At 40.3% G+C, this 27,203-nt stretch overlaps 3 protein-coding genes across 3 annotated transcripts; all 3 read left to right on the top strand.

Moving 5' to 3' along the window:
- The first annotated feature begins 850 nt into the window (after positions 1–850).
- On the top strand, positions 851–5,601 carry LOC103245178 (protocadherin beta-6). Its single transcript, XM_008015612.3, has one exon. It carries the CDS (start codon positions 1,319–1,321, stop codon positions 3,698–3,700), a length of 2,382 nt encoding a protein of 793 aa, XP_008013803.3. The 5' UTR covers positions 851–1,318; the 3' UTR covers positions 3,701–5,601.
- Positions 5,602–5,619: 18 nt separating this feature from the next.
- LOC119627253 (protocadherin beta-17) lies at positions 5,620–10,162 on the top strand. Its single transcript, XM_038007034.2, has one exon. The coding sequence runs from the start codon at positions 7,074–7,076 to the stop codon at positions 9,462–9,464; it is 2,391 nt and encodes a 796-aa protein (XP_037862962.2). The 5' UTR covers positions 5,620–7,073; the 3' UTR covers positions 9,465–10,162.
- Positions 10,163–17,200: 7,038 nt separating this feature from the next.
- LOC103244686 (protocadherin beta-7) lies at positions 17,201–27,171 on the top strand. Its single transcript, XM_038007030.2, has one exon. It carries the CDS (start codon positions 23,634–23,636, stop codon positions 26,019–26,021), a length of 2,388 nt encoding a protein of 795 aa, XP_037862958.2. The 5' UTR covers positions 17,201–23,633; the 3' UTR covers positions 26,022–27,171.
- Positions 27,172–27,203: the final 32 nt, after the last annotated feature.

Below are 27,203 nucleotides of genomic sequence, written 5' to 3'. Positions count from 1 at the left end.
TCAATCTGAAATGAATTGAATTGTTTGGCATATTTTGCCTCTTCTATGTGCACTAATCTGTTTCACACATTTTCAGTTTGTTTAGAGATACATATTCCAATGTATCTGAGCAGAAACTAGTGAGATGGGAATGCATATAGCCATAGTATTCCATCATCGAATTCCATGGCATTCACTCAAATGTAATGCACCTTTTTTACAGTACCTTAATTTGGCCTGTATTTATAGGACTTGGTGTTCTTTTTGCTGTGAGAAGATGGTGAAGGTAATTCTTGAATGTTTGTTTTCTGCACTGCGTCATGTTTGTACAACAGGGTAATATATTTGGAACTTGATTAAATAACGTAAGAGGGGAATTTGACCAAAAAAGTTAAAATAAAATGCACAAGCCTCTTAAAAGAATGTCTAATTCTATCCATGCAAAAATGGGGTAGAATCCTAAAATGCTTATGACAGATACTTGATTGCTTCTAGTCCCTCTTTTAAATACTTTAATTTACTTATATACGTGTATCATAAATACTTTTTTTGCCTCAGTTTCCCTCCTAATAGCCTAATTGTTCTTTTTACTGTGCAGGCGTAACTATATAACAAAGTAAGTTTTTTGTTCATGCCATTTATGAGTGTATAATTTAGATAATTTATTGTTTATTTTACCATTATTGTTGCTAACAAACTTCATTGTTTTGCATTGTTTGTTGGGACAATTAAATAGTGTACCTCTTGGACTCATGGATTAAATGGCTCATCAGAGATAAATTGCACTGCTGAAGAATCAAAGGAGAAAGATTGAAGTGTAGAATCTGCACTTCAATCTTTCTCCTTAATTAGCACCATCAGGAAATTTGATTCAAGTTCTAGAGGGGAGTGAACCCAGGAATTGGCTTAAAAGCAAAAACGTACACACAAAGAAACCAAAGCTCGCAAGCAATTATTTATGCATGTGGTCCACGCACTCACTCTGAGAAACACTGACTCAACTTAAAAGTCTTTATAATGCTCAGATTTCGGAAATGCTATTGACCTGAAACATCTCATGAAGTTATTAGTTTGAACGCGAGGTGGCGGTACAAGCTAAGAGAGTGAATGAAAGCTCTGCAGACTCGGTGGACTGTTTCACCCAGAAGCCAAGTAAAAATACAGACCACATTTACAGCTAAAGCTGAGATAGATGTGTCCTGGAAGGCAGTCGTCGCCAGACAAGTTGTAAGAACGAATTTAAAAATCTCTGCAAAGACATCTGAGAGGGTCGACAGTGGATGTGGTGATTGGGAGCTGAAAAGGATTTTTCTTCTGTAATCAGACAACAATAGACACGATGCAAACTAAAGTACAGAACAAGAAAAGGCAAGTGGCGTTCTTCATTTTATTGATGCTTTGGGGAGAGGTAGGTTCTGAATCGATTCAGTATTCCGTATTGGAGGAGACAGAAAGTGGCACGTTTGTGGCCAACTTGACAAAGGACCTGGGACTGAGGGTGGGGGAGCTGGCTGCACGGGGCGCTCGGGTTGTTTTCAAAGGGAACAGACAACATTTGCAGCTTGATCCACAGACCCATGATTTACTGCTAAATGAAAAACTGGACCGGGAGGAACTGTGTGGCTCCACTGAGCCGTGTGTGCTACCTTTCCAAGTGTTACTGGAAAACCCCTTGCAGTTTTTTCAGGCTTCCTTGCGAGTCAGAGATATAAATGACCACTCCCCGGAATTCCCTGCCAGAGAAATGCTCCTGAAAATATCAGAAATTACTATGCCAGGAAAGATATTTCCTTTGAAAATGGCACACGATTTAGACACTGGCAGCAATGGCCTTCAGAGCTACACAATCAGCTCCAACCCTCACTTCCACGTTCTCACCCGCAATCGCAGCGAAGGCAGAAAGTTCCCGGAGCTGGTGCTGGACAAACCGTTGGACCGCGAGGAGCAGTCCCGACTCACGCTAACGCTCACCGCGCTGGATGGTGGGTCTCCGCCCCGGTCAGGGACCTCCGAGATTCACATCCAGGTTTTGGACATCAATGACAACATCCCCGAGTTTGCTCAGGAGCTCTATGAGGCACAAATCCCTGAGAACAATCCCCTCGGCTCTCTGGTTATTACCGTCTCAGCCAGAGATTTAGATGCAGGATCGTTTGGGAAGGTATCTTACGCCCTGTTTCAAGTCGATGACATCAACCAACCGTTCGAAATAAACGCAATCACAGGAGAAATTCGTTTGAGAAAGGCTTTGGATTTTGAGGAAGTTCAGTCTTATGACGTGGATGTTGAGGCTACGGATGGTGGGGGCCTATCAGGAAAATGCTCTTTAGTCGTCAGGGTCCTGGACGTGAATGACAACGCCCCTGAACTCACCATGTCGTTCTTCATCAGCCCCATCCCAGAAAACTTGCCAGAGATCATAGTGGCAGTTTTCAGTGTTTCAGATGCAGACTCTGGGCATAACCAACAGGTTATTTGTTCAATAGAGAACAATCTCCCTTTTCTACTAAGACCTTCCGTGGAGAATTTCTACACCCTGGTAACAGAAGGGGCACTGGACAGAGAGAGCAGAGCCGAGTACAACATCACCATCACCGTCACTGATTTGGGGACACCCAGGCTGAAAACCCAGCAGAGCATAACCGTGCTGGTCTCCGACGTCAATGACAACGCCCCCGCCTTCACCCAAACCTCCTACACCCTGTTCGTCCGCGAGAACAACAGCCCCGCCCTGCACATTGGCAGTGTCAGCGCCACAGACAGAGACTCAGGCACCAACGCCAGGGTCACCTACTCGCTATTGCCGCCCCAGGACCCGCACCTGCCCCTCCCCTCCCTGGTCTCCATCAACGCAGACAATGGCCACCTGTTCGCCCTCAGGTCTCTGGACTACGAGGCCTTGCAGGAGTTCGAGTTCCGCGTGGGCGCCACAGACCGCGGGTCCCCGGTGCTGAGCAGCGAGGCGCTGGTGCGCGTGCTGGTGCTGGACGCCAACGACAACTCGCCCTTCGTGCTGTACCCGCTGCAGAACGGCTCCGCGCCCTGCACCGAGCTGGTGCCCCGGGCGGCCGAGCCGGGCTACCTGGTGACCAAGGTGGTGGCGGTAGACGGCGACTCGGGCCAGAACGCCTGGCTGTCGTACCAGCTGCTCAAGGCCACGGAGCCCGGGCTGTTCGGCGTGTGGGCGCACAATGGCGAGGTGCGCACTGCCAGGCTACTGAGCGAGCGTGACGCGGCCAAGCACAGGCTGGTGGTGCTGGTCAAGGACAACGGCGAGCCTCCGCGCTCGGCCACCGCCACGCTGCACTTGGTCTTAGTGGACGGCTTCTCCCAGCCCTACCTGCCTCTCCCGGAGGCGGCTGCGGCCCAGGCCCAGGACGACTCGCTCACCGTCTACCTGGTGGTGGCATTGGCCTCGGTGTCTTCGCTCTTCCTCTTGTCGGTGCTCCTGTTCGTGGCGGTGCGGCTGTGCAGGAGGAGCAGGGCGGCCTCGGTGGGTCGCTGCTCGGTGCCCGAGGGCCCCTTTCCAGGGCATCTGGTGGACGTGAGCGGCACCGGGACCCTGTCCCAGAGCTACCAGTACGAGGTGTGTCTGATGGGAGGCTCAGGAACAAATGAGTTCAAGTTCCTGAAGCCGATTATCCCCAACTTCCCTCCTCAGGGCACTGAGAGAGAAATGGAAGAAACCCCCGCCTTTCCGAATAGCTTCCCATTCAGTTAAGTGTGGGATTATTTTACTAAATCTTACTTATGTTTGGAGATCTCTTTTAACTTAAAGTTACATGTTCTGTTTCTTTTTAATTTACCTCTATTCTTTAGGTTGAAATTTTATATAAAGTAAGATACTGGGTGTCTTAGTATTTCCTGTTCATGCTTAGGAGTTTATTACTTCACTTGAGGGTACTTGACAATATGAACACAAAGTAAATTTTTATTTGCATAATTTTAAACTTTTGAAATTAAATTATCTATTCTTTCCCCACCCAAAAAAAAGTATTGTAAATCCTTAAGTAAGATTGTATTTCTAGCTATTGGTAAGAGTTGTTTCACTATTGCTATGTAGGACTGTTTTTAAAATGTGAGTATTTCATATTATTTAATCCTCCAGTGTCTCATTTTGCAGTAACTCCTACAGTGTGTAACACTAAAAATAAGAACTAATGATGGCTAAACACTAAAGTAGCCATTCATACTTATGCATATTTTAGTATCCCATAATAGTCAATCCAAAATTTTTGTGACTATAGACTTTACTGAAGTGTCATCACATTAGTTTGTGAGCCTCATGTAAGAACATGATGGTCTTTAAAAAAAAAAAAAAGGTCGTACCAATTATAAATGCTTAATAAAGTACTGATTTTTAAAAACACTATTGTATCTACAGCAAAATGCTAATATCCTCTGTACAACAAAATATCCTTGCCAATGAGTGAAAGTATGAAATATCACTTCTTAGTCAAATCACTATTGCTTTCCTTCAAAACAGAAAACACTCTTGACTCTTCTACTCACCCTACATACCACTACAGAAAATACAATTCTTAACCACATGGTTTACCTTTTTGTCTTTGTTTAACAATTTGAAAGTTGAAGGGCTTTCAAATTATATTTGCCAAACTCCTCCTCTCACTTTCTCAAGATATTTGGTATCTACTAAAATCTAAATAAGGTATTAGTGGCAGGTTATTTGGTAACATCAGATTTTCCCTTCTAGTGTTGTATAAGCATCATTTGCCTGTATTAACCATAAAACCATTTACCTTCACAGTTTATCCCATATTTAGTCTTATTTGTGTCAGTTGTATTTGTGATATTTCATTTAAAAATCCCTCTTTCAACTTTCTATCAAAGGTAAGCAATGTATATTAAAATGACCATTCAGTGACTATTTTATTTTATTTTATTTTGAGACGGAGTTTTGCTCTTGTTGCCCAGGTTGGAACACAGTGGCACGATCTTGGCTCACTGCAACCTCAGCCTCCCAGGTTCAAGTGATTCTCCTGTCTCTGCCTCCTTAGTAGCTAGGATTACAGGTGCATGCCACCATACCCAGCTATTTTTTATATTTTTAGTAGAGATGGGGTTTGACCATCTTGACCAGGCTGGTGTCGAACTCCTGACCTCATGATCCACCCGCCTCAGCCTCCCAAAGTGCTGGGATTACAGGCATGAGCCACCACACCTGGCCAACTATTTTATTTTTATCCTTAATTGAAGTGGAACTGGGCTGAACTAAGTTACATTTGACTGTGTTTTGTGTCCAGATAAGTGAACTGACTGTCATGGATGATTACCAACTGATTAAATAAGTGTGGAGAACATTTACTGTTTTGTGTTCTCAGATATATATCCTCTCCTCCTTAGAACAGCATTCTTCCTTGGTGAGATTCCTTCTTCCATTGTTTTCACTCCAGTCACTTGGCTTTTAGTTGAAGCAGTAGTGTTTTTCAATATCCCCATCCCCTTAATCCTAGAGAATGTACACTGGGGTGGTATCCTGTCCAATGCAGACAGGTCAATACCCTTCCCCAGAAAGTGTATTTTTGACTTTGTCAACTTTGTTGTCTTCTTTACATTTGTAGAAAAGACATTGCGTAGATTCTGAGCTTATATTGATTTTTTTTTTTTTTTTTTTTTTTTTTTTTTTTTTTTTTTTTTTTGAGACAGAGTCTTGCTCTGTTACCCAGGCTGAAGTGCAGTGGCATGATCTCAGCTCACTGCAACCTCCACCTGCTGGGTTCAAGTGATTCTTCTGACTCAGCCTCCCGAGTAGCTGGGACTACAGGTGTGTGCCACCACACCTGACTAATTCTTATATTTTTAGTAGAAACGAGGTTTCACCATATTGGCCAAACTGGTGTCGAACTCCTGGCCCCCAGTGATCCACCCACCTCAGCCTCCCAAAGTGTTGGGGTTACAGGTGTGAACCACCACACCCGGCCTATACTGATTTTTAATAAGACAAACCACCTCTTTCTCTAAATTTCACTGGGCATTGCACATAATAAATTTATAAAGGAAAAAATCCTAAATGGTGGCCAGGTATGGTAGCTCATGCCTGTAATCCCAGCACTTTGGGAGGCCAAGGCAGGTGGATCACTTGAGGCCAGGAGTTCGAGACCAGCCTGGCCAATATGGTGAAATGTCATGTCTACTAAAACTACAAAAATTAGCCTGGTGTTGTATCACGCACCTGTAGTCCCAGCTTCTCAGGAGGATGAGTCAGGAAAATCGCTTGAACCTGGGAGACAGAGGCTGCAATGGGCCAAGATTGAGGCCACTGCACTTCAGCCTGGGCAACAATGTGAGACCGTGTCTCAAAAAAAAAAAAAAAAAAAAAAAAAAAAAATCCCCAATGGTTATGTAGACCAGAGACTAACCAGAAACAATATTTTTATTTTCTTTCAGGAGTTACAGGCACATTGCAATTTGAGAGTGAAACTAGATTTTGAAAGTTCATGATTTCTTCCAGTAAAATAGAACAAATTAGCATTTTTAATAGAATGTAAATTCTCCAAGAGCAAGAATTTTTATGTTTCATTTACTGTATTATCCCAAGAAGCTACATGAATGTCCGTACAGGTAAATACTTGTTAATAAATGAATTTGCCTGGAGCAGAGTTTTGTGTGCTGAACTTGCACCTTTATAAGGAAGATGAATACAGATATAGACATTACTTTTGCTGTAACAACCATTCTTAGCTACCTGAACAAGGCCACATAATAGGCGGGGGAAAAGGGAGTATATAACAGGCTATGACCTAAAAGGCCTGCTTTATGTTTTTGCTATCACAGTATACAGTGTGCTTTGAAATGAAAATTATCTGAAGTTGTAAAGCAGAACGCTTGGTGGCGCTGCAGGCTAAGAGTGAAAAACTGCAGCATCAGTGTCTCCTTAAAAGCTGTGCGGGTTTTCTGGCAGCTCGAAAAGGAAACACTTTTTCACCACTGGGGATAGAAGGTTTCAGAGAGGCAGCCATCCCATGTCGGTCCATGTTAAAAAGAACTAACTCAAGATATTTAAATCAAGATAGCTGAGTTGGCTGTAAAGCAATTATTGTGTGATTAATACGGCATCTTTTGGACCCTGAGGAATGATGGAGACGCCGCTCCCCAAAGCACCAGAGAAAAGGCAAGTGACCGCCATTATTTTTTTATTACTACTGTGGGAGGCGGGCAGCGCTACCATTAAGTATTCAGTTCTAGAAGAGAGGGACAGCGGCTCTTTTGTGGCCAACTTAGCAAAAGATCTGGGACTGGGTGTAGGGGAACTGGCCGCAAGGGGCGCCCGGATTCTTTCCAAAGGGAATAAACAGTATTTGCAGCTCGAACAGAAGAGTGGGAATTTGCTCCTAAAAGAAAAATTGGACCGGGAGGAGTTGTGCAGTGACATAGATCCATGTATACTGCATTTCCAGATGTTATTGAAAAATCCGGTGCAGTTTATTCAAGGTGAACTACAGCTCCAAGATGTAAATGACCATGCCCCAGAATTCTTGGAAAATGAAATCCTCCTGAAAATCTCTGAAGGCAGCCATCCAGGGACTTCATTTCCTTTGAAAATAGCTCAAGATTTGGACGTAGGTAGCAACACAGTTCAGAACTACACAATTAGCACCAACTCCTATTTCCACCTTTTCACTCGCAATCACAGCGACGGCAAGAAATACCCAGAGCTCGTGCTGGATCAAGCGCTGGACCGCGAGGAGCAGCCCCAGCTCAGGTTAACCCTCACAGCGCTGGATGGTGGGTCACCGCCCAGAATTGGGACTTCCCATGTTCTCATAGTGATTGTAGATATCAATGACAACGTCCCTGAATTTACTCAGCGGCTCTACGAGGTGCAGGTCCCAGAAAACGCCCCTATAGGTTCCCTCGTCATCACCGTCTCTGCCAGGGATTTAGATGCTGGGACCCATGGGGAGCTCTCCTACTCATTTTTTCAATACTCAAATCAAATCATTCAGGCCTTTGAAATAAACTCAATCACGGGAGAAATTAGATTAAAAAAGGCGTTGGATTTTGAGGAAATTCAATCTTACCATATGGAAGTTGAGGCCTCAGACGGTGGGGGTCTTTCAGGAACATGCACCGTAGCCATAGAAGTGATGGATATAAACGACAACGCACCGGAAATTACCATGTCCTTACTCATCAGTGATATCCCAGAAAACTCCCCAGAAACAGTGGTCGCTGTTTTCGGAATTTCGGATCCGGACTCTGGGAACAATGGAAAAATGATGTGTTCCATCCAAGACCACCTCCCTTTCCTTATAAAGCCTACCTTAGAAAATTTCTACACCGTGTTAACGGAAGGAGCGCTAGATAGAGAGAGCTGGGCCGAGTACAACATCACCATTACTGTCACAGACTTGGGGACACCCAGGCTGAAAACCGAGTACAACATAACCGTGCGGGTCTCCGACGTCAACGACAACGCCCCCGCCTTCACCCAAACCTCCTATAACCTGTTCGTCCGCGAGAACAACAGCCCCGCCCTGCACATCGGCAGTGTCAGCGCCACAGACAGAGACTCAGGCACCAACGCCCAGGTCACCTACTCGCTGCTGCCACCCCAGGACTCGCACCTGCCCCTCGCCTCCCTGGTTTCCATCAACGCAGACAACGGCCACCTGTTTGCCCTCCGATCGCTGGACTACGAGGCCCTGCAGGAGTTCGAGTTCCGCGTGGGCGCCGCAGACCGCGGCTTCCCGGAGCTGAGCAGCGAGGCGCTGGTGCGCGTGCTGGTGCTGGACACCAACGACAACTCGCCCTTCGTGCTGTACCCTCTGCAGAACGGCTCCGCGCCCTGCACCGAGCTGGTGCCCCGGGCGGCCGAGCTGGGCTACCTGGTGACCAAGGTGGTGGCGGTGGACGGCGACTCGGGCCAGAACGCCTGGCTGTCGTACCAGCTGCTCAAGGCCACGGAGCCCGGGCTCTTTGGCGTGTGGGCGCACAATGGCGAGGTGCGCACCTCCAGGCTGCTGAGCGAGCGCGACGCGGCCAAGCACAGGCTGGTGGTGCTGGTCAAGGACAATGGCGAGCCTCCGCGCTCGGCCACTGCCACGTTGCACTTGCTCCTGGTGGACGGCTTCTCCCAGCCCTACCTGCCGCTCCCGGAGGCGGCCCCGGCCCAAGCCCAGGCCGACTCGCTCACCGTCTACCTGGTGGTGGCGTTGGCCTCGGTGTCGTCGCTCTTCCTCTTGTCGGTGCTCCTGTTCGTGGCGGTGCGGCTGTGCAGGAGGAGCAGGGCGGCCTCGGTGGGTCGCTACTTGGTGCCCGAGGGCGCCTTTCCAGGGCATCTGGTGGACGTGAGCGGCACCGGGACCCTGTCCCAGAATTATCAGTATGAAGTTTACCTGGCAGAAAGCTCTGAGAGCCAATTCAAGTTTCTTAAACCGATACTTCCCAACTTCTTGGGTGAAGGGACTGGCAGGGACAGCGAGGCAAACTCCAACTCCAGGAATGATTTTGGGTTCAATTAGGAATCTGACAACAGGTCGTGATAAATCATAGAATTCACTATTCATCTGTAAGTTCCCAATTCTCTCATTCACACAGTCACATATTCACACATTAGTAATGGCTGTTATATTTATAGCTATTTCAGCCTGCTGGACTATTTTCCATTCCCTCTAATTTTTGTTGTGGTGGTTGTCAGCTATGTTAGTTATAGCATGTGCACACAATAGTAGATAAATGGTGTTTCCTAGGGTTGTTGTTTTTGTTTGGTCAGATTTTGGAACTCACAGGTGTTTTCAGGTTCCCAATATTTGAACTTGTTCATTGATACGTTATGATTAAGAGAATGGTGTTTCTAACTTTCTGATTATCATCAGCATGACTCTAAGTCTATTGTAAATCACAGCTTTTAGTTTAAAAAATACTTTTCATTTATGCAAAAATTTTAGTAATCTTGTAAATTGTTGCATTTCTGTTGTGTTGTTTCAAAAACACTACTCTTCCCTCAAATGAACCAATATTTTACCTAGGTGATGTTTTCCCTCTTGAATTTTTTCTTTCAAAATTGATATTTATAGACCATCGGGTGTTATTCTAAAGGATTCAACTCCTATTACATGAAAGAATAATAGAAAAAAGGTTGGTTGACTTGTGATTCCTTTTTTAAAAAATAATAAATGGCTTTGGTATGTAAATAATGATTCTCCTTCTTTTAAAATAATATATAGCAACCGGGGTGCAGTGACTCACATCTATAATCCTAGCACTTTGGGAGGCGAGGTGGGTGGATCACCTGAGGTCAGGAGTTCGAGACCAGTCTGGTCAACATGATGAAACCCATCTCCACTAAAAACACAAAAATTAGCTGGGCATGGTGGCGAGTGCCTGTAATCCTAGTTACTCGGGAGGCTAACGCAGGAGAATTCCTTGTGCCTGGGAGGTGGAGGTTGCAGTGAGCTGAGATCATGCCACTGCAGTCCAGCTTGGGTGACAGAGACAGATTCCATCTCAAAAATAAATAAATAAATAAATATATAAACGTATGATTCAAACATACAGTAAGTACAAAAGAAAGCAAATTAGCATCATTATTCCACCATCAGAACTAATTTCATTAAGTCAATATAATTCTAAAATATTTCAATGGATGCATATAAGAATAAAGTAATAGATGAAAATAATTTTATAAAAAGGATCTATAATAAATTGATAGCTTCTGATTAAAATGATCAGATTGAATACAATAAAACGAAGTGTGAAACTATAGAACTTGCTTAAGCTTTGATAAGTAGTGCCTGTAAAGTTTAAAAAGCAAGATTAGATGCATATTAAGACATTAGCATTACTTAACCACCTGCTTAAAAATGAGCAGATAAACATTTTATACCCTTTCTCTTCTTTCTTAACCTTACTTATCCTTTTAGATTTAAATATATATTACCTTATCAATACTTATAACATTTACAATGTATTTTGAAAGAATACTTGCCATAATTGTTTAGGCATTTCATATTGGTTTTTTAGACGGAGTTTCACTCTTATTGCCCAGGCTGGAATATAGTAGCGCGATCTGGGCTCATTGCAGCCTCCACCTCCCGGGTTCAAGCGATTCTCCTGCCTCAGCCTCCCAAGTACCTGGGATGACAGGCATGTGTCACCATGCCTGGCTGATTTTGTATTTTTGGTAGAGATGGGGTTTCACCTGTTGGTCAGGCTGGTCTCGAACTCCTGACTTCAGGTAATCCACCTGCCTCGGCCTCCCAAAGTGCTGGAATTACAGGTGTGAGCCACCACACCTGGCCAGCATTTCATATTTTTTAAATTTTAATTTAAAAGTCATATAATGCTACTTTTTTTTCCATTTTATTCAAGTCTGACTGCCCAGGGTAACCACTTTTGATGTTCTTATGTGTTTTCCCATATTTACTTCCCTATTTTTAAAATCACATATGCTTATAAAGTGCTTTTTCTCAAATCCCAGTTTTAGATATCCAGTTTTTAAGGGGTACACACACACACACACACACACACACAACTTGCACATTTCCTCTACGTAGCAATATCAAAATTCTGTTTAGATAATGTTTATATAATTTTCACCATAAAAATGTTACTTACACCTAAGCCTTAAGAGTAAAAGGAAAAGCCTATTTTTTTACCTTTAAGGTCATAATTGCCTTCTTTTTCAACTACTTTTCTATGTACATTTTTAAAAATTATCCACAAATTTTGTAAAGTCTGAAGCTTAAGTTAAACTCATAAAGAAATCTATTGGTTCTATTCTTTTCTCCTGGAGCCATCCTGGAGCTATTCAGAGTCTTGTTCCATTGTACATTGTTTGCTCTCTAGACCTACTGCACAGCTGGCAGTTTGCTTTTTCCCACTAACTTGGGAATTTATCTTCCTCTTCCATTTGATTTCCTCTTCTGAATGTTACATCTTCCTCTTGTTTGGTTTTCTCCCTTAACTGTCAGGAGAATATTTGGTAATAAATCTTTTGATCGCTTGGATATAAAAAATTTCAGATGTCAGAAACTCAAATGTCTATTTGAAGATTTTGTTGGGTGTGGAATTATAGGTTAGGAATTATTTGCCGCTAGTATTTTGAAGACATTCCTCTGTTGTCTTCTAATCACCAAAGTTGAGATGATCATCAACATTCTGATTACTCATTCTTTTCTGAGAAACTTTATTTTCCTTCTAGATCCCTGATTCTCAACCAATGGCAATTTTGCCATCTTTGGTAAATGTTTGGCAATTATCAAACTTTTGGCAATGTCTGCAAACATTTTTGATGGTCACAGCTGCCAAGAGTGCTGAAGCTGAGAAACCCTGCTCCAGATATATTAAGGTTCTTGTACCTATCTCCAGTGTTCTAGAATTTCATCATTGTGTCATAGTGTAAGAATTTTGGTCTTTTATTGCACTAATTACTCAGTGAGACTTGCCAATCTTGACACATGTTCTTCAGACTAGAACAGGCTTGTTAGGTTTTTTTTAATTAAAAAATTATTTCCTCTACTAAATGGTTTTTGGTTTTTTATTCTGCAATTTCTGTTAGTTGTATAGTAACCTGGTTTGATATTTAATTTTTCTTATCCTTGTTCTATCTTCTGTCTTTATTTTCCTGGATTCCAGTAAATTTCCTCTATGGCTGAATTTTGAGCTTTTGCTATCATCGTTTTACTTTCAAAAAGCTTTTTCTTGGTCTTTGCATATTCATTTCTACAGTAGCCTTGCAGTTTTAAAATTCTTTGGTGAGATACAATTCACATACCATAATATTCACTTTTTAAAAAATTGAGTTTGGTGGTTTTTAGTATATTCCAAGGGCTGTACAATTATTACCACTATCTAATTCCAGAACGTTTTTCACATTTTCATCAGCACAAAAAAGAAACCTGTTACGCATAAGCAGTCGATCCCCATTCCCTCCTCCTTCCAGCCCCTGGAAACCACTAATCAACTTTATGTTTCTTTGGATTTGCCTGTTCTAGACATTTCATGTAAATTGAATCATAGAATATGTCTGGCTTCTTTCACTTAACATAATGTTTTCAAGGTTCATTCATGTTATCGCATGCATCAGCACTTTGTTCTTTTCTATGGCTAAATAATATCCCATTGTATGAATGTACCACATTTTGTTTGTTCATCAGTTGGTGGACATTTGGGTTTATTTCCACGATTTGGCTATTATGAATAATGCTGCTAGGAACATTCATGTATGGGTTTTTGTGTGAACATGTTTTCATTTCTCTTGGGTGTATACCTAGGATTGGAATTACTGGGTCACATACTGACTCTATATAACTTTTGGAGGAATTATCAAACTGCTTTCCAAAGTGACTATACCATTTTACTTTCCTCTCAACAGTGTATGAGGATTCCAATTTGTCTACATCCTCACCAACACTTATTTTTTGTTATTATAGCCATCTTAGAAGGTGTGAAGTAGTATCCTATTGTGGTTTGAATTGCATTTCCTAAATGACTAATGATGTTATATTTCTCTTCATATGTTTATTGTTCATTGGAATATCTTCTTTAAAGAAATGTATACTCAAATTCTTTGCCAGTTATTTAATCTAATTTTCAAAATATTTTAATTGTGGAATGTTAGTAGTTCTTTATATATTCTAGATAATAGACTCTTATCAGATACATGATTTACAAATTCTTTCTGCCATTCTCTGAGTTGTGTTTTCACTTTATTGGTAGTGTCCTTTGAAGTAAAAAAGATTTTTTAAAATTTTGATTAGCCCAATTATGTATTGTTTTCTTTTTTTTGAGACAGAGTCTTGCTCTGTCACCCAGACTGGAGTGCAGTGGTACAATCTCAGCTCACTGCAACCTCGGCCTCTTGGGTTTAAGTGATTCTCCTGCCTCAGCCTCCTGAGTAGCTGGGATTACAGGCGCCTGCCACCACGCCCAGCTGATTTTTTTGTATTTTTATTAGAGATGGGGTTTCACCATGTTGACCAGGCTGGTCTCAAACTCCGACCTCAGGTGATCCACCCATCTCAGCCTTCCAAAGTGCTGGGATTACAGGCATGAGCCACCATTCCCAGGCTATTTTTTCCTTTTATAAAATAAGACACTTAAAAGTTGATAAACATTGTATGTTTGGGTGAGTCTAACTGAGTGGTGGACCTCACCTTAGGGTAATGAAACAGGAAACATTTTATTTGGAGAAAAAATGTCAATATCTGTAAGTCTTTGCTCTTGGGCTCACATTGTTCTTCAGAGAGGAATTCAGTAAGGATGGGTAAGATGGAAGTTACTATAAACTTGACACCTAGCACTCTGTAAGCTCCTTGGTTTGAGAGAAAGTGTCTTAATTTTTTTTAGCCCACTTTCTCACTAAGATCTCAGTCCTGCCCTAAGTTGTGCTGTTGTCCTTTAGTCCAGAGTCCTTCCTATTAAACCACTATGGATATTACACCTCCGATTTTCTGCCATGATGAGAAAAGGGAAAGTGCCTTGCTTCACTGACTAGGAAAGGAATTCTCAGATCTAAATACTCCTTATATATATTTTCAGCCAGTGTTTTTTTTTAGCCTCTCCCTGGGTCCTCAATCTGGATTATTACTTTGGCTAGATTTGATTTTTCTTACTAACTTTCCTCCTTTTCATTTGAGAGCAAAAAGAAAACTGTCAGTTACCAATTGTCTGTGTGCTTCGCATCTTCCAAAATTTTTGTGACATCTCTCCCCTACGGTTTACTCTCTTCCCATTATTTTTGTCTTTATAGCTTTGTTTATTTTAAACCCTTGCCCTCTATCATTTACATAAAGTTTCAGGAAAAAATTGAGAAAAACTAGTGTGCTCAAACCGGAGTAAAATGCAGTCCTTACTGTCAGTCATATTGTGCTAGTTTTCCTGTACCTGAATCATTTATGTTGTTTTATCGCTTGATTTGCTTGATTTCATCAGATGTCAGTCTTTAGATAAGAGTTCATAGGTGCTGTATTTTTTCACATGCTTGAGAAATATAGTTTAGCAGGGTATAAAATTTTTCAGTGGATTTTCTTTTCCTCAAAGATTTGTTGACATTAAATATAACATTAGTTATTCTGTCATAGTTTCTACAGTCATCTATAAGTCACTTGATTTTTATCCTTAAGTAGTATTTTTTTCAGTAAGAATTCATCAGTACTAGCACAAGGTTTAATGAATTCTTTCCTGTTTGCTGCATTGTTGTCTTTGTACTTGAGCAACAGCTTGGCTATGTATAAAATAGTTGAGCCATAATTTATTTCCCTCAGAATCTTGTAGACATTTCAATTCTGTTTTGGTATGAAATGTTGCTCAGGGAAATTCTGAAGCCTGTTTGCTTCACCTGTAGGTAACTTGTTTTCTATCCTCGAAATTCATTATCTTTATCAGATTGTGTCTTGATTATGGTAATTACACATTACTTTTCCCTGGAACTCCTCGTGCCTTTTCAATCTGCTCATGCAGATATTTTCAAGTATATCATATATTTGGTTTTAAAATATGCCTTATAGTTCTAATATCTGAAGTTTGTGTGGGCCTATGCCTACTCTATTTTGTTTCTGCTCCTTCTCATTCATGATGTCTTTGTTTCTTTGTAGGACATGCATGGTTGATTGCCCTTGAAAATTTATTTGTGGGGTATCTACAAAGCCTAGGTTGTACATGTTCCATCTTTCAAAAGAGATTTTCATTTGTTTCAGCCAGGATATTGGAAACACTATCAATAGTGGACCATCACAAATTAATTAAATGGCTTGAGGCTCCTTGCATCTCAACCTATGTATATTCAAAATACAAATACACAAGAGGGCCACGTGCAGTGGTGCACACCTGTAGTCCCAGCTACTCAGGAGGCTGAGGTGGGAAGATCACTTGAGCTCAGGAGTTCTATACCACCTAGGCAGTATAGTAACACCCCATCTCAATACACACACACACCCCAATATGTAGATACAACTTCCCAGGCATGGTTTTTTTTTTTCTTTTTCTTCTGCTCTGCTTAACATCAGGGAGATTTCTATGCAATTCCCTGGAGTTGGAGGCTGAGGGCAGGTTTAGATTGCTGGTGTTTACACTGTATTTACATTATGGATGTATCCCTGAGGGGTCCCTTAATATGAAGAAGATCTTTCTATAATATGCTGCAACTGTGGTTACACCTGAGCCTTGATTTATATTTCTTTAATCCCACATAGCTTCAGATCAAAGCCTGAGTACAAATATTTTTAAATTCCCTGAGAGCATGAGAACTGTTGTTCTGATACTCTGTTTACCCCTCTATTACAGGCTTCCATAAGAAATTGGGCTTTTTCTGCCATTTTCTACTATGTTTTTGGCTCTTCATTAGTTTAGAAGTTTTTTCTTAAGTTTTGTCCATTATATTTTGTTTTCCTTAGGAGGGTCATATGAATTATCAATACTATCATTTTCAGAAATGACAAGCTCTGTCTAATGTTTATTCAACCTGAAGATTCAGTTTTTCCACCATTTCCATTATGTATTAATTAGGCTATTTTTCCTTTACATACATTGAATCCAATGTTTCATCAACTGAGTACTCTGCTCAGACAAATCAATAATCTCCCCTCTCCACTAGACAGTACTCTCTTCACAGAGAGGGCTCTTTATCTTATGGGCTTAGAAAAATATACACAGCCATTCATTGCTTAATAGCAGAAATACATTCTGAAAACTGTGTCATCAGGCAATTTCATTATTGTTCCAACATCATAGAGTGTACTTACACAAATCTAGATAATGTAGCCTACTATACACACCTAGGATACCCAGTAGAGCCTATTGTTCCTAGGCTGCAAACCTGTACATCATGTTACTGTACTGACTACTAGATAAAATTATACCACAATGGTGTTTGTGCATCTAAACATAGAACAGATAATGCATTGCACTCTGACATTACTATAGGTATAGCATCACTAGGCAACAAAAATTTTTCAGCTCCATTATGATCTTCCACGACCACCATTGTATATGCCATCCATGGTTGACCAAACATTGTTATGCAGCGCATGGCTGTATTGAAATAAATATAGGTGAATGAATGTTGAATAAAGTAATAAATAAATTTCAGTCTGTTATTTTATCTGGCTTAGTAAGCCTAAACATGATAACAAAATATTTTATTTCTTTATCTTTATAAAATATCCATTTATTATTTATAGTATTTGATACTTGCTTTGTTCACCTAATAATATGTCATTTAAAATATGTGACCCAGCTTTCATTTTTAACATTTACAATGTGATATTGAGCCCTTTCTTATTTCTTTACAAATAATACATTTTTAAAACTAATTTTGACTTACTGTGTTACACATGAAGGGAGGAAGAAAGATTTTTATTCACCTTCAGACCATGTTCTGCTTTTTAAAAAAGATATACATCAAATTTATCAAACACTTTTATCTTTAGTCTCTCAGGAGTACATCAGAAATTTTTTATTCTCTCCTATTCTTAAACTAAGTTGTATCTGATTAAGGGACTAGTACCTTAAAGCTTTGATGATTTTATGTTTCACACTTTTTTTTCTTTTACGAACTCTAATTGAGAGACTCCTAGTACTTATAATTTGAGTGAAGGAATAAAATTTTGAGTTTGGATGAATTATTCAGAGTTCAGGACAAAAACCAAAAACCATTCTGTGTGTCTCTAACCAAAACCAAAAAGGATATCAACTACAAGAACTTAGATGCTTATATAAAATCACTGGAAGAACTGGACAAGCAGAAGAAAGGCAGTCACCACTGAAATGGTTTTGAAGGCATATGACCACAGCTGCAGCACAGGAATCAGGAAGCTGATGCTACTACTACTACCAAAGTTGTTGCTCCCACAGTGCCCTCTCCCACCTCCAAAACTGATGGCTGCACACTGACACAGAGTGTCTGGATGCCACAGTGGTCTCCAGTTCCCTATGAAGGTGATGGCTAAACAGAGGAATGCTGACTTGGCTGCAAGCATTCACATCTTTCTGACCTTATTGGTGAACAGTGGAAGACAACCTTTGCCTGTATTCTAAGACTCACATGAAGGAATCTCATTGGTAAAACCTAATTTACATACAGAATAATAATTCTAAGAAGTCTGAAAAATGGAGTTTTATGCTTTCTAGACCCCGAATTTTTAAAAAATTTATAAAATGAAACAGGAATTGATGGCATATTCCGTATAGCACACTGGGGAAACATTGTTCAAAAGGCCTTGTCCTAGCACTTGAATTAATTTCTCTATTGCTTCGTAGGCTTAGCATTCAGTGAACAAGAATTCTTTTGGATACAAGCCACACCACCAATAAGGAGAGAGGCAGTCATATGTTCCTTTAATAACTGCTCTGAACTGGATAACTTTTTTGACCCTATCTGTTCCTAGTGGGCAGTTGGGGCAATAGGTCAGGTCTAAGTGGGTATGATATAGATGGCTACTTTAACCCAAATATACATTCTCCCCTTATTTATTACTAATATACTTCTGATTTTAGCTGCTTATGTAGGTATGTGAGCTATAGATTATATTCTTCAACCTCTCTTGAAGCCAGGTGTCATCTTGTAACTCAATCATAGACTGTGAGATAAAAGCACAAGTGCCATGGAGTACCTTATGGAAATAATCTTTTAAAAAAGTGAAAGCACACCCTTTCCTTCCTCTTTTTGTTGGCATGAATGGGGATGTAATGACTGGTTATTAGGCAACTATATTGGACAATGAAGTAAAGGCCATATCCTGAAGATAGCAAATCAATGATGGAACAAGACTGGGTCCCAGATATCATGGAGTGCATTTCAGCCACTAGCCTTCTTTTATATTTTGTTTAAGTCATTGTTATTATGACTTTGTCTGTAACTTCAGGCTAATTTGATATAGAACGTAGATCTATAAGTTATATAGAATATAATTCTAGCTGATATAAGAAGTTTCTTTAATAAAGTGATATTTAAGGTAAGAGTAAAAAGGTGAATAGAGAAAATGTAAGACTTACATGCATATTTTAGAAATCAAGGTTTATTGTGAAAAAAGGGACAAAGTAAATGACTCAGAATCAAAACAAGAATTTTTTAAAATAAGGAAAATTAAAGGAATGAATTAAAAATATGAAAGCACAAATTGATTATACAGAATAAAACCACATAGTATTTGACCAATTAAACAAAAAGTTATTTCTTTGAAAAAGCCAAGGATATTTTAGGTTCTATGTATAACTGATGTATGAGACATGTACCTTTCATTTGGCTCCCTCTAAAAATGCACTAAGAAAAAGTGAACAGATATTTTCAGAAACAAACTTAATAAGGATGAAGAGAATAATGTAGAAGACAACAGGGAAAACTCTTAGAAGTTGGAAAACAGATGAATGATTTAGTAGACCTGACAAATCAACTACCAGTTGTAGTGTAAATGGGAAGAGTTGAGAATCAATCCTGTTTAGACTGTGGGTCTAGAATCAATTCTGTTTAGATAGTGGGACATATAGAGGCATCTGAAATGTCAATCCTAGATCCTCTGGAAATGATAGTAGCATGCCAAATAAAAAAGATTGTGTTAAAGCTCCCTGTAAAGCAGTTAAATCTCTAGCAGTTAGATCACATTTCCCCACTCCAGTCACTGAGTAACCTACCTATCCCCTTGACCCTAAGAGAAGTCTGGAGTTTTATTTTCTGATGAGTACAAAAAGCAGGGTTATTATATGAGAGGTGCTGCCAACAAAATGGAGGGCATGGGTAATATGGACAGCAAAAGTAAGTAACCATCTAAATATTGAATTCTGGTTGATTGTTAAAATGCTATGCTAATCATTAGAACCAATTACAAATATTTTGGTTCTCCCCTTCTTGGACATATGGTAGAATTTCAATTCTATTTCTTTTTAAATATGTGTAGCCATGTAATTTTCTTTGGTTAATAAAATGTGAGAAGTGACATATATCCATTCTGGGCTGAAGTTTTTGGAGGCATGGTTTAACATATTTTCTTCTCCCACTATAGTGATCACGGAAGTATATGTGAAGATGGAATCTTCACAAGTTTAGATCCTTGACTGACTGCAGTGAGGAGGGCCCCAGGCTGAACAATATAGGGTATATAGTATAAGAAAGAAATCAACTTTCATTGTGTTAAGCTGTTGAGATTTGGGGAAGTTGTTTGGTATTGAAGCATAACTTAGCCTATCCTGATGCAAAACTGTACTCCTCTTCACCCACTTAATCCTTCACCTTTTCCAATCTATATCTTTTCCTTTTGGATGGGAGATTTTAAAGAGTGCGGTAATCTGGCCAGTCCAACTAGAAAGACCTAATCACACTGACATTGAGGTTTCCCCATCCATCAGTGCTCCCAGTTCACTTTAGAATGAAAACTCAAAGTGGACAAGAATTACGAACCTACTCAGAGCCATCACTCAGCTCTGTAGTCTCCCAAATTAAATTAAGAACAAACACATGAAGAAAGTTTCTGAAAAGGCATACAGAAATTAAAGAAAAACAAAGAGTAAAAAGGTAACTTGGAGAAAATGGAAAGTCTGCAGCAAGAAGAAAACTTGGGGGGAAAGCTATTATTAATATCATCAGATGAAAAAAGAAGTTACTGCATCTAAGAAATAAGTCCAAAAGAGAGCTCTTTAAATAAAAGAGATAAGTCTAGGAAAATACTAACTTAATAAAGAAGTAAAAATCTCAATATAAGGGCTTGAAGACAAAGTTAAGAAAACGTTCAAGAAAATACTGCAAAAATATTTTAAAATGGCAAGTAGGAGAGAAAAAAATAAAGAAATTAGAGAACCATACCAGAGGTCTAACATCTGAATTACAGAAATTCTAAAAAAGGAATGGGAGTTAGATTATTAACGAAATAATTTAAGGAGACTTCTAAGATCAGGAGGAAATTAGTTTCCTAGATGAAATGTCTCATCAATTATACTGTACAATGGATGGAAAATAACCCCAAGCCAAAACATGTAATTGTTTAATTTTAAAATTCTTGGGACAATGACACATAGAAGACAAGAAATAAGATTAGCTTTAGACTTCTTAGCAAACAGATTGGCTTGGAAATCTCATTGACAAAACAAAAATTCTGAAGAAAAATTATTTTAAAGCTAAAACTCTATACTTAGTCAAACTACTAATCAAGTTTGAGGGTAGAATAAAGACATTTTAGTACATTTAAGATCACAAAAACATTTAACTCTGAAACACCCTTCTCTGAAAACTACTGGAAGATATCTATCAAAATGAGAGCCCAATTCAAGACAGAAGAAACAGAAATGAGAAGATCCAAAACAGGACAGAAGTGAAATGAATCTCTGGGTGATGTTGAAGGAGGATCCCAGGATGACAACTGAGTCTCAGGCATAATGAACAACTAGTCCAGTAAGGAGCTATTTGACTCAAGAGACAGGGATTTTGAAGGATATCATTAGCAATCCTCTTAACATTGTATCATCTTTTCAACCATATGAACCTACTGGAGGATGTAGTCTAGTTAATTCCACAGAGTAAACTGAAAAAGGGCAAGTTATAAAATCCCAGAACTAGCAAACACATCCAGTATAAAAGGCAAAGAATTCCAAGAATGAGAGCAAAGAAAAAATCCAGAATGATAGCTGTGCAGTAGGCATAGAAAGCAACTGCCCTATTCAAAGAAAAATTGAAGTCTCAGGAGGAATGGAAATGACTATGGGGAAAATTGTGCTGAGAGGCAATTGTATCTGTGGGATGAATAAGTGATAGGGATAAAAAAATCAATAAATGAAAAGGCAAGACAATTATTAACTTCAAGAAAAAATTGAAAAAGAAAATATAATTAATGCACAATAATGCTCCCAATATATGGTAAGTAAAAGAAAATCTGAAATACCTAAAATGTAATCTAACATAATAAGGAGTCAATTGATAATTTCTAAAATTAATTTATCAAAATATATCAGAAAACAGATTAGTGACCAAAGAGATAACTAAAAGTTTTAAAATGGCTACCTCTTAGGAGGGGAACTAAGAAAAGTGAGGTGGAAAAGGGCAGAAAAGCATTGTATTTTATTATAAGCCTCTTAGTGCTATTTAATTTTGGACAAGGTCACGTATTATTTTGGAAAAAAATGCATTTTGAAATATCAGTAGAGCTCTTGCAAGTCTCAGCAAGAACAAAAAGGAGATAAAATGCTAAACATCACTAACAAAAATAGGGATACAATTAAAGGTAAATAACACAATGAAAACATGCCAAGAAATTTCCAAACTAGATAAAATGATTTTCAAAATAAAATGCAAGTTACCTAAAAATACAAAACCTGAACAGATTAATAACCAAAGGTAAAATGTACATGGTAGTCATAGATCTACTGCAAGTGAAGTCACCAAACCTAACCAGTTTAAAAGGCAAGTTGGAATTAAGCATGTAGAAACATAGAATAATATAATTATTAAAACTATTGTATAAAATAGATAAAAAGCTCCTTAACACATTCTATGATGCCAGTATAGCAAAGCCATAAAAGGCAAACACACCCAAGGAAAACAACATTAACTAGAAAAATCCTAAAACCATGTTGACACATCATATCTATTTGTGCACTAAAACAATAATACATTATGGTTAAATGCCATTTATATCAATAACTCAATAATTTAGAAACTAAAGAATAACTGCATTATTTCAACAGCTATCAAAAATCACTTCAAAATATGAAAGAATAAAAAGAAAACTTTCTTGATTCAAAAAAGGAATATTTACCCCAAATTGAGATCAACCATCATAGTTGAAGATGAAATGCTAGAAGCACTTCCACAAATGCAAGATTGACCTACTTGCTACTATTAATTTTAAGAGTATTCATTGGATATTGGAGATTCTAGTCACTAGAATTATAGATGAACAATAATTTCTGTATACTACTTAAAGCAGGTGAAGGACGAAGGTCGGGTTGGGGGAAGGCAGAAAGTGCTCCAAGAAATATCACGGGTAAAGAGTAAGACCTGGAAAGTGGAATAATTGTTTAATTCACAAGAAATTGGAAAAAGGTCAATTATTCCGCCATATTCACGTTATTATTGTTAAATACTTTACAAATAAATAAAATGTCCCCAACGAATATTTGTTGACTTCAAGGAAGAGGCTTCATTTTCTCATATATATTTTTACTATCCATTTTTAAAATAGGAGGTTTTCTTAGGATTTCGGTAGGGAGCCAGAGTTTAGTTGCATGCCCCTAGATTTAAGAAGACAATAAATTAATTCTTCTACGAATCCAGATTACCACAGGGGAAAACGACATCAGCTTTTACTTACTAGCATTACTGTGACCATTTGAGGATAAAGATGGAATGAAACAGCAAAGAACCCAGGGACAAATCACTCTTGTTGCAGAATTCCTTCAATCCGCCATCTTTTTCCTCTAGTCTTCATAACGGGAATAACACCCACAAAACGCAAGGTGGCGCTGCTGGCTAAAAAGAGAGAGAAAAATATCTTCCCAAAGAAAGGACGTTATAGATTCCAGAGTAAAAACGAAATCTGAAAAGTGTAGGAAAGGAAAAGGTGGTAATAGGAATTGGGGGAAAGTAAGGATCCTTCCCCACAAACATTGGTATTATTCAGCTCATTTCAAAGGATTCGGCTGCTGCCATTTGTGAGAGCTGCTGGAGGCTGAGTGGAAGTCATTTTGAAAGACTGATCCAAGGAAGAATGGAGGCCAGAGTAGTGCGTGCTGTGCAGAAAAGGCAAGTCCTATTTCTTTGTGTTTTTCTGGGAATGTCTTTGGCTGGCGCCGAACCGCTTCGGTATTTTGTGGCGGAGGAAACCGAGAGAGGCACCTTTCTTACCAACTTGGCGAAAGACCTAGGGTTAGGGGTAGGGGAACTGAGAGTCCGCGGAACTAGAATTGTTTCAGACCAGAACTTGCCATTTTTACTGCTCAATCCGCTTACTGCTGATTTACTTTTAAATGAGAAATTGGACCGAGAGGAACTGTGTGGCCCCAGAGAGCCCTGTGTGCTGCCTTTCCAGTTGTTATTGGAAAAACCTTTTCAGATTTTCCGTGCTGAACTAAGGGTCAGAGACATCAATGATCACTCTCCAGTATTTCTAGACAGAGAGATTTCCTTGAAAATATTAGAAAGTACAACTCCAGGGGCGGCATTTCTCCTAGAAAGTGCACAGGATTCAGATGTTGGAACCAACAGCCTGAGTAACTACACCATCAGCCCCAATGCGTATTTCCATATTAATGTCCATGATAGTGGGGAGGGGAATATCTATCCCGAATTGGTGCTGAATCAAGTGCTGGATCGGGAAGAGATACCAGAGTTCAGTTTAACCCTCACCGCTTTAGATGGCGGCTCTCCTCCCAGATCAGGGACGGCCCTCGTACGCATCCTGGTTCTAGACATAAATGACAACGCCCCTGATTTTCTGCAGTCGCTTTACAAAGTGCAGGTGCCCGAAAATAGCCCCGTTGGTTCCATGGTTATCTCCGTGTCAGCCAGAGATTTAGATACCGGAAGTAATGGGGAAATAGCCTATGCATTTTCTTATGCCACTGAAATAATTCTCAAAACGTTTCAAATTAATCCAACATCTGGCAGTCTTCATCTTAAAGCAGAACTGGACTATGAGGCAATTCAAACTTACACATTAACTATTCAGGCCAAAGACGGCGGCGGGCTTTCTGGAAAATGCACTGTGGTGGTTGAGGTAACAGATATAAACGATAATCGACCCGAGCTGCTCCTGTCTTCACTTACTAGCCCAATTGCAGAAAACTCCTCCGAGACAGTCGTGGCTGTTTTTAGGATTAGAGACAGAGATTCTGGGAACAATGGAAAGACAGCGTGCTCCATCCAGGACGATCTCCCCTTCATCCTGAAGCCATCTGTAGAGAACTTCTACACTCTGGTAACAGAGAAACCTTTGGATCGAGAGAGGAACACTGAGTACAACATCATCATCACCGTCACCGACTTGGGGACACCCAGGCTGAAAACTGAGCACAACATAACCTTGCTGGTCTCCGACGTCAATGACAACGCCCCCGCCTTCACCCAAACCTCCTACACCCTGTTCGTCCGGGAGAACAACAGCCCCGCCCTGCACATCGGCAGCGTCAGCGCCACAGACAGAGACTCAGGCACCAACGCCCAGGTCACCTACTCGCTGCTGCCGCCCCAGAACCCGCACCTGCCCCTCGCCTCCCTGGTCTCCATCAACGCGGACAACGGCCACCTGTTTGCCCTCAGGTCGCTGGACTACGAGGCCCTGCAGGCGTTCGAGTTCCGCGTGGGTGCTGCAGACCGCGGGTCCCCGGCGCTGAGCAGCGAGGCGCTGGTGCGCGTGCTGGTGCTGGACGCCAATGACAACTCGCCCTTCGTGCTGTACCCGCTGCAGAACAGCTCCGCGCCCTGTACCGAGTTGGTGCCCCGGGCGGCCGAGCCGGGCTACCTGGTGACCAAGGTGGTGGCGGTGGACGGCGACTCGGGCCAGAACGCCTGGCTGTCGTACCAGCTGCTCAAGGCCACGGAGCCCGGGCTGTTCGGTGTGTGGGCGCACAATGGCGAGGTTCACACCGCCAGGCTACTGAGCGAGCGCGACGCGGCCAAGCACAGGCTGGTGGTGCTGGTTAAGGACAATGGCGAGCCTCCGCGCTCGGCCACCGCCACGCTGCACTTGCTCCTGGTGGACGGCTTCTCCCAGCCCTACCTGCCGCTCCCGGAAGCGGTCCCGGCCCAGGACCAGGACGACTCGCTCACCGTCTACCTGGTGGTGGCGTTAGCCTCGGTGTCGTCGCTCTTCCTCTTGTCGGTGCTCCTGTTCGTGGCGGTGAGACTGTGCAGGAGGAGCAGGGCTGCCTCTGTGGGTCGCTGCTCGGTGCCCGAGGGCCCCTTTCCAGGACATCTGGTGGACGTGAGCCACACTGGGACCCTTTCCCAGAGCTACCAGTATGAGGTGTGTCTGACTGGAGGCTCCAGGACAAATGAGTTCAAGTTTCTGAAGCCAATTATCCCCAACCTGCTACCCCAGAGCACAGGTAGGGAAGTTGAAGAAAATCGCCCATTTCAGAATATTTTGGGTTTCTGATAAAGAATGAAAATAAATCCGCGTCTGTGAATACATTTTTGATTAGGAACTTATTGTGAGGTGCCTGTAAGGGAATGTCTTTAGATCATTTCAAATATGTACTCTTGAAGACAAGAAATAAATATCTATACATAGAATAGGATCCTGATTTAGTACCAAGAACCCTTCATAAAGCATGAAATGTATATGTGTAACGTTTTATGTCAAACAATTATGCTTAATATACGGTCTATTAAATGTAAGTCTTGTTTAAGATATTTTAAATTGCTTTCCATTGTTTTCAATCTCTACTGAGACTTTCTGAGTTGATTAGAATGCTGTATGAGTGTACCTACCCTAGTCTCAGCATAGACTGTAGATCTTTTTAAGCATTTTAAAAAAATGTTTTTAATGCATCATACACTATTTTAACACTTTTAATCTGAGAAGCATATGAGGCATGTTATTTTAGGAATGAACAAATAGATGGTCTTAGAGAGTCAATAAGTTCACTAAAGTGCACTAATAAGTGACAAAACTGATCATCCATCCCAGATCTGTCTGACTCTGGGTCAGTGACCCTGCTCTAATTCCATACTGTTTTCTGTCATTAGATATCACCTGGCAAGTTTCTGCCTAATTAAGGAGAAGAAGTCTTTTATCATATTTATACTACTGTTCAATCTTTTCTATATTTAGAAATAATAATGTACATATTTATCTATAGTTTTATTTTCTTATAAACCAAAAGTCCTGCTTTTCTGGGTCCGTTTTCAACTATTATTACTAATGCTCTAATCTGTTCAAACTCAAGTGAAAAACAAAATTGAAAGGGCAACCTGTGCCTTCTCCTTGTCTTCAGAATATATGACTTTCATTTCACAGAAAAAGATTAATGGTCCTGAGTAGGAATATTACATAATATTGATTGCATCATTAGTTAATTATTTTCTTTACATTGTAGATTTTCTGCCATCACCCATACTTAACATTTGTAATACATTTTCCTGATTTGAAAGTTTGTTTTTAAAAGTTTTCTATTAATTATAGTGCACTATTGAATCAGGAAAATCTAAGAAAAATAATAGTTTTAAATGCATAATATCAAAGAGAAACATAGATGTTCATTAAATTTTTAGAAATTCTGGAAAGTTAAGGAAAATCACTTTTTAAATAAAAATGTACAACCGATTTTTATTTTTA

This window comes from Chlorocebus sabaeus, chromosome 23 (assembly GCF_047675955.1).
Source record: "Chlorocebus sabaeus isolate Y175 chromosome 23, mChlSab1.0.hap1, whole genome shotgun sequence".
NCBI classification, from domain to species: domain Eukaryota; kingdom Metazoa; phylum Chordata; class Mammalia; order Primates; family Cercopithecidae; genus Chlorocebus; species Chlorocebus sabaeus.
This window is presented reverse-complemented; position numbering and strand designations above follow the sequence as displayed.